This window comes from Neopelma chrysocephalum, unplaced genomic scaffold, assembly GCF_003984885.1.
Source record: "Neopelma chrysocephalum unplaced genomic scaffold, ASM398488v2 Primary Assembly neopelma1_42b, whole genome shotgun sequence".
Classification (NCBI taxonomy): Eukaryota; Metazoa; Chordata; class Aves; order Passeriformes; family Pipridae; genus Neopelma; species Neopelma chrysocephalum.
Genome location: NW_020897701.1, coordinates 7,439,671 through 7,450,305, shown reverse-complemented (window position 1 = coordinate 7,450,305; position 10,635 = coordinate 7,439,671). Strand labels below are relative to the sequence as shown.

General features: G+C 43.9%; 1 protein-coding gene across 1 annotated transcript; it reads right to left on the bottom strand.

Moving 5' to 3' along the window:
• Window positions 1-2,106: 2,106 nt before the first annotated feature.
• LOC113964626 (radial spoke head protein 6 homolog A-like) lies at window positions 2,107-9,765 on the bottom strand. Its single transcript, XM_027677115.1, has 6 exons — window positions 9,022-9,765; window positions 8,282-8,516; window positions 5,893-6,630; window positions 4,630-4,771; window positions 3,664-3,781; window positions 2,107-2,667 (listed from the first exon to the last, which is right to left on the bottom strand). The coding sequence occupies exons 1-6, from the start codon at window positions 9,243-9,245 to the stop codon at window positions 2,445-2,447; spliced, it is 1,680 nt and encodes a 559-aa protein (XP_027532916.1). The 5' UTR covers window positions 9,246-9,765; the 3' UTR covers window positions 2,107-2,444.
• Between the last annotated feature and the right edge of the window lie 870 nt (window positions 9,766-10,635).

Sequence of the window (10,635 nt, the reverse complement as noted above, 5' to 3'; positions counted from 1 at the left end):
GAACAGTTGCCCGAGGGATGGACTCATGCTGGAGAGGTCCATCAAGGACTGTATCCCATAGGAGAGACCCCACAGGAGCTGGAGAAGGACTCCTCTTCCTGAGCAGCGGCAGAAACAACAACTTACCATAACCCCTATTCCTTGTCTCCCTGCACTGCTGGAGGGGAGAAGGGAGAGCTTGGAAGGAAGCAGGGGTGGGGGGAAGGTGTTTTTAAGATTATTTTGCTCTAATCCTGTTAGTAATAAATTCAATTAATATCTCCACTTTGAGTCTGTTTTGCCCATGAAGGTAATCAGTAAGTGACCTCTCCCAGCTCTTATCTCAACTCATGAATCCTTAGCTGTTTTTTTTCTCTCCTCTGTCTAGTTGCAGAGGGTGAGTGAGAGAGTGACTTTAGTGGGTACTTGGCAACCAGCCACGGTCAACCCACTACCCCCCACCCCCTTCTCCCTAAATGCTCTGGACTAGCCCTGGTCTAGTCTGTAACTGGATTTCATATGAAAAGAATCGAGTTCCTGTGTTCCAAAGCCACCAGAGCATAAACCAGAACAGAGAAAGCAACGTCCACCAGGAAGCTGACTTCAAAAGCACATTCCCAGTGTTGTCTATATCAGAAATCCTGTGTGTCTCAACGACATTCCTTCAGAATTATTTAATTGGAAAAGTTCAGGAACACTGCAGGAACCTCAGGGCACTCACGTCGACACGTTCAAGCAGTACAGTAGCAAAAGTCCGCATAAGCATCAAAGCAAAGCAATTGCTTTCACATTCTTACCGTAACTAAATATTTTGGTACCATTCACGTCGGAAACAGTATTATTTTCGCTCTTCCAGTGCAGGGACACTTTATCTCCTGAAGCATTTTCTCTAAGAGAAGAAGATACTCTGTTACCTTCATCGGGTCAGGGCTCTGCTCCCGTAACACGGACCCCTGACCGCGACCCTCTACCCCGGAGGGATCCGGATCCCTCCTTCCGCCACGCGGATAGATACCGTCTTCCTGCCCCGGCCCCCTCACGGTGCGAGGAGCACGGCAGCATTCCGGGGTAAGTGCCGCTGCAGCCTCCCCCTCCCGCCTGCCCGGAGCCTCACCTGGCGATGAGCGGCCGCACACGCACGCAGACCGTGACCGCGCCCTCGTCCGCCATGCCCGCCCGGGACAAGGGAGACCGGGACAGGGACCCGGGACCACTCGGGACAAGCACCGCCGGCCCCAACCGCCGCCGCAGTTTGAACTGCTCCAGAGACCGCTCCCTATTGGCCCACGTGGGACGGACGCCGCACGCGGAGCGTACCACTCGTCAGCATCTGGGGGGGGAAGGAGCGAGGGGAACGAGCAAGGAAAGAATCGTGAGGGACAGGCTGATCAGCCTTGGAGCTCTCCCGTGACACCCCCCCCTCCCGTCTGCCGTCAGCGCTGTGGTGGTGCCGCCCAGGGATGCGAGCGGCGCGCGTCGGCGCGGCCGTGGTCTGGGGATGGAGGGATGGCTGCCCCGGGGAAAACGCTCCAGGAGCATCGAGTTTGACCTTAAACCCAGCACCGCCGTATTCACCGCTAAACCGTGTCCTCAAATGCCACAGCTGCAGGTCATTTAAATACCTTTAGGGATGGTGGCTCCACCACTGCCCTGGGCAGCCGGTTCCAATCCATAGCAGCCTTTTCCATAGAGAAATTTTTCCTAATATCCAAATCTAAACCTCTCCTGGCGCAACTTGAGGCTGTTTGCTCTGCTTATATCGCTTGTAACTGAGGAGGAGACTCATCCCTACCTGGCTACAACCTCCTTTCAGGTAGTTGTAGAGAGTGATAAGGTCACCCCTCAGCCGCCTCCTCTCCAGGTTAAACACCCCCAGCTCCCTCAGCCGCTCATCAGACTTGTGCCCAGACCCTTCACCAGCTCTGTTGCCTTTCTCTGGATATGCTCCAGCACCTCAATGTCTCTCTTGCAGTGAGGGGCCCAAAACTGAACACAGGATTTGAAGTGCGGCCTCAGCAGAGCTGCTGATCAGTGTCATCCCCATGCACTTGCCCAGTACCTCGATAAGCTGTCTACTGAATCTAAACAGTATGCTTTCATACACAAAAGCACACATTTCACACATTGTTATGTGATTATAATTTTTTTTATTTAAAATGTATTGAAGTGAGGGTTAGAAAAACTGTGAACATCTGGTGGATTATAGTTCTTAGTTCAAATCAATATCTTAGCAAGCAGACTGCACAGTCATCTAAGAAAAAGGCTAAGTCATTCATTGCACAGTCTTCATGAAGGGCTTTAGGGGTGGAGAAGGAGTGGAAGGTAGCTGCAAAGAGAAGCCTACAGAAATCAAAAAAGAAAGCATGCTCCAATTGCATTTCTTTTAAGGTCAACAAATTAATGACAACATTATCAAAATACTATTCACGTTTAAAGTTTTAAAACAATATGTTTTCCCACACATTTTAATCATCTCCCTCTTCTTCCTCTTCCTCTTCCTCTTCTTCACCTGCGGCTAAAGCTTCCTGTGCAGCCTTGAAAGCCAGTTCCTCTTCCAGAGTGGGGTCTCTTGCCTCCGTGATTGCTGGACCACTGGGATATTCTTCTTGCACTGGTGGGGGCAGGATGGGAGTGTAGTTTTCTGGACTGTATTTGTGACCCCAGCCAAAGTAGATGTTCTCAAATTTCCTGAGAAAGAAAAGTGAAAGAAAACCTTCAGCCCCTGACAAAATATCAGCAGAGATACTGTCAGGCTTCCTTACTCTGCTGCGCAAAAAGTTACAGATATCCTATAACAGAAGAATTTAAAGGATGGCATGTGGGGTGAAGTTGTAGCCCCACAATTAAAGTTTGAGGTAGTGCAAAAGTTAGGCCGTGTTCCATGGGAGCAGTGGAGCTGGTTAGATGGTTTCCATGGACACGGCCTTTGGTTGCAGGGAGTACAAGGTTAAGACTGTTTGATAATGTGCAGGTGCTTGAACTCCTGGATGTCTTTGTGAAAATATGTTTATGTTGTGTGGGGGAAAGTAGAAGTTAGCATGCTCAATAAAGGCTGCCTGCTGCGCTGAGCAGGCAGACATCTCTTGTCTCACTGTCCTAGTGTGTCTTGCGTGTCTTTCTTCCCCCACCAGACCAAGGCCTCACGTATCACGACAAGATACCCTGTGACAATGGCACCTTTTTTTAACTGCTCTAATGGTTGATTAATACATCTTCTGTTTAAAATGATGAAGTGTCACTGCACTATATTGCAATATGACTCCAACTTCACTTGGGTAACAACATAGTGCCATTTCTGACACCAACTCCAGTGCCTTTTTAAAAGCAGGTGGAGGTCATGACTGTACCATTTGTAGTGGAAAAAAACGAGTGTTAGAACCACAGAATGTAGATGTTTTTGTAGAAAGTACCACAGACCCAAGAATACAGGTTTTAAATCAAGGACTGTGCCCAAATACTAACTGGACATTTACATCCACTAACTTTATACCAGTCTTTCCAATGATTATTTGTTTTCAGTCTTAAATACATATTTACTGTTGCTGTGCACATTCAAGTGGCCTTCTCCATCAGTCTTTGGAATAATTAGAATTCAGTCAATGAATTAATAATAAAGCAACTTTGCCAGGTGCCTGTGTGTAGCATATACAGTCTGTGTTGTAACCATGTCAACTAGATTCTCACCTGCCAGATGCAAAGGCATATGCTCCAGGCCACCGGTTAGACTGGATAATTGCAACAGAGTGTTGTGGGATCAGGTTTGTAGAATGCTGAGCTGTCCAAGCAGGGATGTCTTTAATTCCTGGAGACAGCCAAACACACACTGTCTATGAATAAATGGACTTAGAAGCCTCTACAAAACATTTAAGACTGAGCTACAAGATTTTCAGAATTACAGAAAGACTTACAGAATTCAAGCAACAGTTAAATTAAGTTGCATGTTAGAAGAGCCAGAAGTCAGAAACAATAAACTGTATTTGAACAAGTGGCTCGAATGTATGAGCATGGAGCATGGGAATTCTAAGAGACCCACAGGAGTGCTACTCAAATTCAGTAGCATTAACCCTGGTTTCTTTTGTCAAGGACTTTTTAGCACTTATGGATACATTATATAGTTATATTTCACCTCCATTAAAGAATGGAGAGTAGGAAAATAATTTAATATTGATGTAATCTAATATTCAGGCTCCCTTATTCCCATGATTTACTGCAGGAATATGCTAAAACATCTAAACGCTTATATAAATACCGAATATAAGTGTATGTGTGTACATATTAATTAATTTATTTATTTACACATGCACACACACTTTTTTTTTTTTGGCCTAAAAAGATGAGGTAAAAATAGCTGAATGTATTTCATGTAGTGAGCTGTCCTGAATGTGCAATAACCTGACAAGTCTAAGTTATTTTTTTCCCTTTAATCTCAACAAGATTGTTACCTAGTAAACCTGATTATTTCAGTTTTAATGTCTATACTGTTAACCATTTTGCTTTTGATTGATTCTGTAAAAGAATGTGTTTACCCCACAGGGGCAAACTATATTGCTCCAAAAAGTGCCAGAGTCCTATAACTTCAAATATTTACTACCTAAATGCCAACATTCCTAGTGGCTCTCTATCAAAAACTTCATGTTCCACGAAGAATACCTTCATCTTCAGAGAGCAGAGTAAGAAGGGGTGGTCCTGTTTCTGCCTGTTGCTCATCCATCTCCTCTTCCTCCTCTTCCTCCTCTTCTTCTTCTTCATTTTTTTCCTCTAATTTTTGAGGATTAATCCAAACACAGCGACCCTATAATTGATACAGAAAAATAATAAATACATGTAACAATCACTGAAAGAATGCAAGCCAGTTAAAACAATTGGCTCAGACACACACACAGAGTTAAGGGATAGGGAGAAGAAAAGTATATATTCCATAACCGGTATATTGTTGGCAGAATATTGTATCCTCTTGGTAGAATATTTTATCCTCTTGGCAGAGAATTTCCTATATCCTTCTTTCCTCCCTCCTTCCTCGCTCATCCCTGCTTACTATTTCAGAATAACCTTATACCTCTGCCATTCGTTTTTTGTGATTTTGTAGTCTTCAGTTCCTGACCAGTTTCGTTTATATCCTTGCTAGACTACCAGTTACTGCAAACCAAGAGGCTTAACTTATGGACTTACCTCTTCCTTTAAAATCTACCTTGTTATTTAGCTACCAGTCAGAGGAACATGTTCTTAAGATTCTAGTGCACATAAACTTTATTTTTTACAACTATTGTTTTGCTGGTAGTAAGTTTAAACGTCATTTCCTACCATTTGCTGTTATATTACACTAGCATTCTTGAACTGGTAGACTGGCCAGCCAACCATCCAGCAATGATCATCAAATTAGTAATAACTCTTTCTAGCACAGGCCTGATAGCACATGCTTTTAAGCTTTTTCACTTGCATGTTTTACAGCAGAAAGTATAAAACAAAAAGAAGAAAACAACAAATAAGTTCCACTTAGCATACAATCAAAAGCTATCTGCATTTTAGCATCCTACCCAAGAAAGGAAAATTTTAAACATTTTTGTCAAGTAAGGATGTCAAAGCAGAGAACCTAATACAAAAGATTACCAGAAATCATAGTTATCAGGGCCTAACTCCATACTGTTATCTAAAGATAGGTTTCAACCTCAAGAACACATAATTGAAAAAGTACTAAATCTAGAAGGTTCCTAAATATATATATATATGTACACGTGCAAGATATTTACATATCATATATAAAATATATCTTCTGTATAAAAATGTTGCAGTCCAATACCATAGTTTGAATGTGCAGGTGAGGAGTGTCATTGACATTCTGTACTGTACAAGTACTGCAGTGTGAATGGTATCCGAATGGTGCTCGGTGTGAGCACATACCTGCTGAGCACATACCTGCTTCAGAATATTCTTTACGTGGTGTGCCCATGTGGAGAGAGAATCCACCATTTCAGCCACAGGAGGAGGCTCAAACTCAGGATTTTCTTCATATGTGTCACCACCTTCTTCTTCTTCTTCCTCTTCTGGAAACTGGTAAAATCCAGTGGGAGAGACATGGGTTCCTGCTGAGATTCGAGCTATCTGTGCACGCAGGTAATTGGCCTCGTTTCCAGGGAAAGGAGGAAAGCTCACAACAGGAGCATGCAGCCGACCAGTGAAGAACTTCTTGATTTTCCTGGCACAGACAATCTGGGCTGGTGTCACTGGAGGCAACTTCACCCAGGGTTTGCCTGGCTCATTACAGACAAAGTAGACATATTTATTAGCCCCAGTCCCGTTTTCTTCTTTTGGGATATCAGGTGGGGGTTTATAGGTGGACTTTGGTGGTTCATCTTCTTTTTCTTTTTCCTCATCTTGCTCTTCGACCTCTTCCATCCCTTTCACTTCTTCCTCAGTAGCTTCCTCTCCTGCTTCCTCCTCCTCTTCCCCTTCACGTAATTGTGCTTCTGCTATAATATAGTTCATTTCCAGGCCCAAAATCTTGCCCCAGAAGCGACAGGTTTGGATTGGCTGAACGCTAGTTAGGTTTTTAAGGGCAAGGAATATATAATAGGATTCATCTTTGCTCAAGCCAATTCCAGCCTGTTCAAAATAAAAGGCTGTTTCCATCACATTCGGTAGAGGGGAATGTCCCTGGGAAAGAAGATTTGGAGTTAGAGCTAAAGAATAATATAATTATCTATTTGAAAAATTAAACATGTTATGTACTGAACATTATACTTCTCTTTCCTGTAGTGCTACTCATTCTCTCAAAGTGCTTTGCAGATATTCATTCACCACATCTTTCACTATCATTTAGAAAAATTAAAAATGCCTTTTAAGGATAAAGAAGAAAACTCAGATGAACTGCAGCTTTTAGAACACAGGATTTAAAAGTTCAAACTCCTAATTACGGCAACATAAGGAAAGTCAGAATTCTTACACAGAATCTACAAAGGACTTCAGTGCTAGGGCATGTCAGCTAGGAGGCCTGTAAACAGTGACACTCTGTTTCCTTCTGTTTGTGACAGATGGATTTGGGGGAAAATATAATACAGACTTTATATATTGAGGCACCAGACCAGCAATATTTCTCTGGAGTGAATGCTGTTTATTTGAAGACCTTGGCGTACAGCTCCATGCATTTTTTAAAATACTGCCCCCTGCTCTTACAAGTCCAGAGGAAGACCCCATCTGGCTTCAGTGGAAGCAGAACTAGGCCAGTAATGATTTAATTAAGTATTTCCATTCACTTTATCACCCTTCTCTCATTTCATGGGGGTAGGTGATCATATAACACAGACAGAGTTATTAGAAATTGGACATGACAGCATAGGGAATTTGGAGGAATTAGTGCTAGCTTCATAAGCTTCCTTAGACCTTCCAGGTTTCTTATATCAAAGCAAGATTGACAGGAGTATGAAAAATTCAGAATTCTTTTCTGAAATAACCTGCTTTTTTGCCATTTTTTCTATCCTATATTGTTACTGTAAGATACATAATAGGCTACGGAAAAGATGAAGGACTATCTCTTCTGTTGTTGGTATTTGTACTGTGCAATGGCAATTCATTTGAATATATACTGGTAACTTAATATGAAAATCAACATCTTGTTGGTTGCTTTCCCTTGGTTATTATATGAATTCTCATTTATATTCTTATAATTCTCATTATAAGAATTCTAATTTTTCATTGGGTACAAATGCTTCTGAATATATGTAACTGAATAATAAAAAATCCTGTTTTAAGAAGGGGCTTTTCAAGTCTAGCAGTTCTTCATTAAAACCATATTTTGTTTCAGTTGGAGAAGGACAGACTGGAACCACACTTGGAGCTGGAAAGATCACAAAATTCTGCATTCTCTGTTTTACACTAGCAGCCGTGCACAATATTCTGTAACTGGCATCTAATATTATGGTCTCTTTAGATAAAGAAATGTCCCTTTTAGATAAAGAAAAGAAACACGGAAGCAATATTCCATGCTGAACTGGCATATGGGAGATGTTATAAACTTTACTTTCTGTTCATCATCTCTAGAACATCCACAATTTTAAAGGCTCAGGATAGTAGATTTACTACATGAAAAAATCCCAACTAAGTAACCGGATGGGTTTTCTTCTTCACAACTAGACATGGGACCAGCTCAGCTATGGAGAGGGCACCATACTGTGATTGCAATTATTTATATGTTTGTGAGAGGCAGCGCTACAGAAGAGACCACAACTTCCTCCGTTTCTCTTCACACCATCCACCCACCCATTCCCTGATACGGAGGGTAATCTGTTTCACTCTGGTAATAACTCACTATCTCTTCTTCTATTATTTCTTCATTTTCTTCTCCATTTTCCTTGATGAACAAAGCTTTACACTTTTCTGCAGCTTCATATGTTGGAGGAATCTCATATTCATCTCGAAGAGTGTCCATTTTTTTCTGAAATCGAGCCCACTTCACATCCTTGCTGATATTCTCAATTATGTCTACTGTATTTGTGGGCTGTTCATCCAGGATCTTTGTTAGCACATTAGCAAGATGATCGTATCTGTCATATAAATGTAAATATTGTTGGCCAACTACAAAAAATTATCTCAGAATATTATGCTTTTAATATCTGAAGTAGAAGCTAATCATCTGGAACTTTGGAGAAGTCATTGGAATAATTAGAAGAAAGGCGCTCATGGACCATTATGAAAAATTAGACTTAAAACTAGCCTGATTATACTTGGGAGCAGTCCCATCTTCAATTTTTTGTATATACCCCCCCATCTTAGGCGCTGAAGCTGAATTTAAACTTGCTCCTAATCAAATCAATTTCTTTTTGGACTCCCCATAAAATTCCTTTAGGAATTTTGATTCTGAAAGATGTTGGACACATGCAAGTATCACATAGTGATGACATGTTGCATTTATAACATATTGACCCATTCTGTATATACCTCCCTGGTATCCTTCCCTTTCTTAACATAACCCTTTGCCCTTTTACCAACACTAATCTTCTCTCCACTCATACTTCCTACCATTTTTGATTGACTCTTTTTCATACTTACAAGTTCAGGCCAGATGTTGTGCTGGTCTTCAGTAAATAGGCTTTTGCATTCTGGATTGCCAGCATTCGGGCTTTTGGATCGGGTATCTGATCATCATATGGGCTGTAATCTGGCTGATCAAGACCATAACCTGGTTCGTGTGGCTGATAAGGGCCATGCCCACGTTCATAGGCATATGTCTGATCAGCACCCTGGGAAGGGTTTAATCCTGGCGACTGATCCATGTTTTTGCCTGGCCCCCCCCCCCGTGCCTGATGGGAGGCTTGTCCCAGCGCTTATCTCTGGCTGGTGTTTCTTTCTGGCCCCTGCAGCTTCTCAGGGGCTTACTCTGCTGGCCGCAGATGACAGAGGTGTTAAACTGGGCTCTGCGATTGATACGGTCCTTGTCCCGGTGCACGGCTCTAGCCGACACCTCCTGTTTGGTCCTGTGCTTGGAGGGCTGCTTGTGGCTGAGAGATGCTCTCCCTCGGTCCTCGTGGCGGCTCAGCCCTTGCCTTATCTCTCGGTATTCCTAGGGAGCTGGTCCCTTTTCCCGCTGAGGCTTATAAGGGTCTTAGCAGGCGAGTGCCCGGGGCCCCTCTGTGGCAGCGTGCGGCTCGGGCCGGCCGGGGCCTTGCGTCCGTGCCACAAGTGGCCTCGCTCCTGCCCTTCCCAAGGCACAGCCCGGGGCGGGGCCCCCTGTGAGCCCGGCGGGTGCGGTGCTTGTCCGGCCGGCCCGGGGCACACGCAGCCCCTCAGCCGCCCCGCGGGTGCCGCAGCAACGGCCGCACCGGCGACGCCGCGGGCGGGGCGTCGCCGGGGGAACGGGGGCGGGGGCGCGGGGGAGGCGCCGGGAGGGAGCGGAACTCCGGCCACCTGCCCCAGCTGGCAGGAGTGTTTAAGCGCTTCCTCTTTCCTCCCAGCGGGACCTACGGGGGTCCCGGTGAAAGGAGAATGTTCAGGGCCGGGCTGGACGGGGCCCTGAGCAACCTGGTCTAGTGACACCCCCACCCCTCATGGCAGGGGGTGGGAATTAGATGATCTTTAAGGTCCCTTCCAACCCAAACCAGTCTGATTCTATGAAACCATGAAGTGCTGTTAGTACTTTGCCTTGAACATTTGTGGTATGAGGATCTTTCAGGTGCTCTCTGAGAGCAGAAGAGTGGATCTTCAAATCTGAGTTTTGTTTTAAAAGGACGTTAATTTGCCTTCTTTGCTTTCATATGCCTTTTAGTAGTGATATATCATGCTGTTCATGAGGTACAAAGTTTTTTAGGAGAAGAAAAATACTGTAAAATCTGATAATTGCTTAAAAAAATTAAGATTCAAGATTCAAGGGGGAAAAAGCAGATGTAAATTAAGTTAGAATGAAGGTGCTCTGATAGGAAGCAGTTTTGTCATGCAGTGCTGTCAGTGTTAATCATAGAATTGTAGAATATGCTGAGTTGGAAGGGACCCGTCAGGATCATCAAGTCCAACTCCTGGCCCTATGCAGGACACATCAAGAATCACACCATGTGCCTGAGAGCATTGTCCAAACATTATTTGAACTCTGTCAGGCTTGGTGTTGTGACTACTTCCCTGGGGAGCCTGTTCCAGTGCTCAACCACCCTCTGGGTGAACGTTTTCCCTGAT

Coding starts and splice junctions, on each gene's coding strand:
- LOC113964626 (XM_027677115.1), bottom strand. CDS start 9,245: ATGGATCAGTCGCCAGGATTAAACCCTTCCCAGGGTGCTGATCAGACA. Junction 4,772..5,892: donor TAAAGAATATTCTGAAGCAG/GTATGTGCTCAG, acceptor TATCAATTATAG/GGTCGCTGTGTTTGGATTAA. Junction 2,668..3,663: donor TATGCCTTTGCATCTGGCAG/GTGAGAATCTAG, acceptor TTTCTTTCTCAG/GAAATTTGAGAACATCTACT.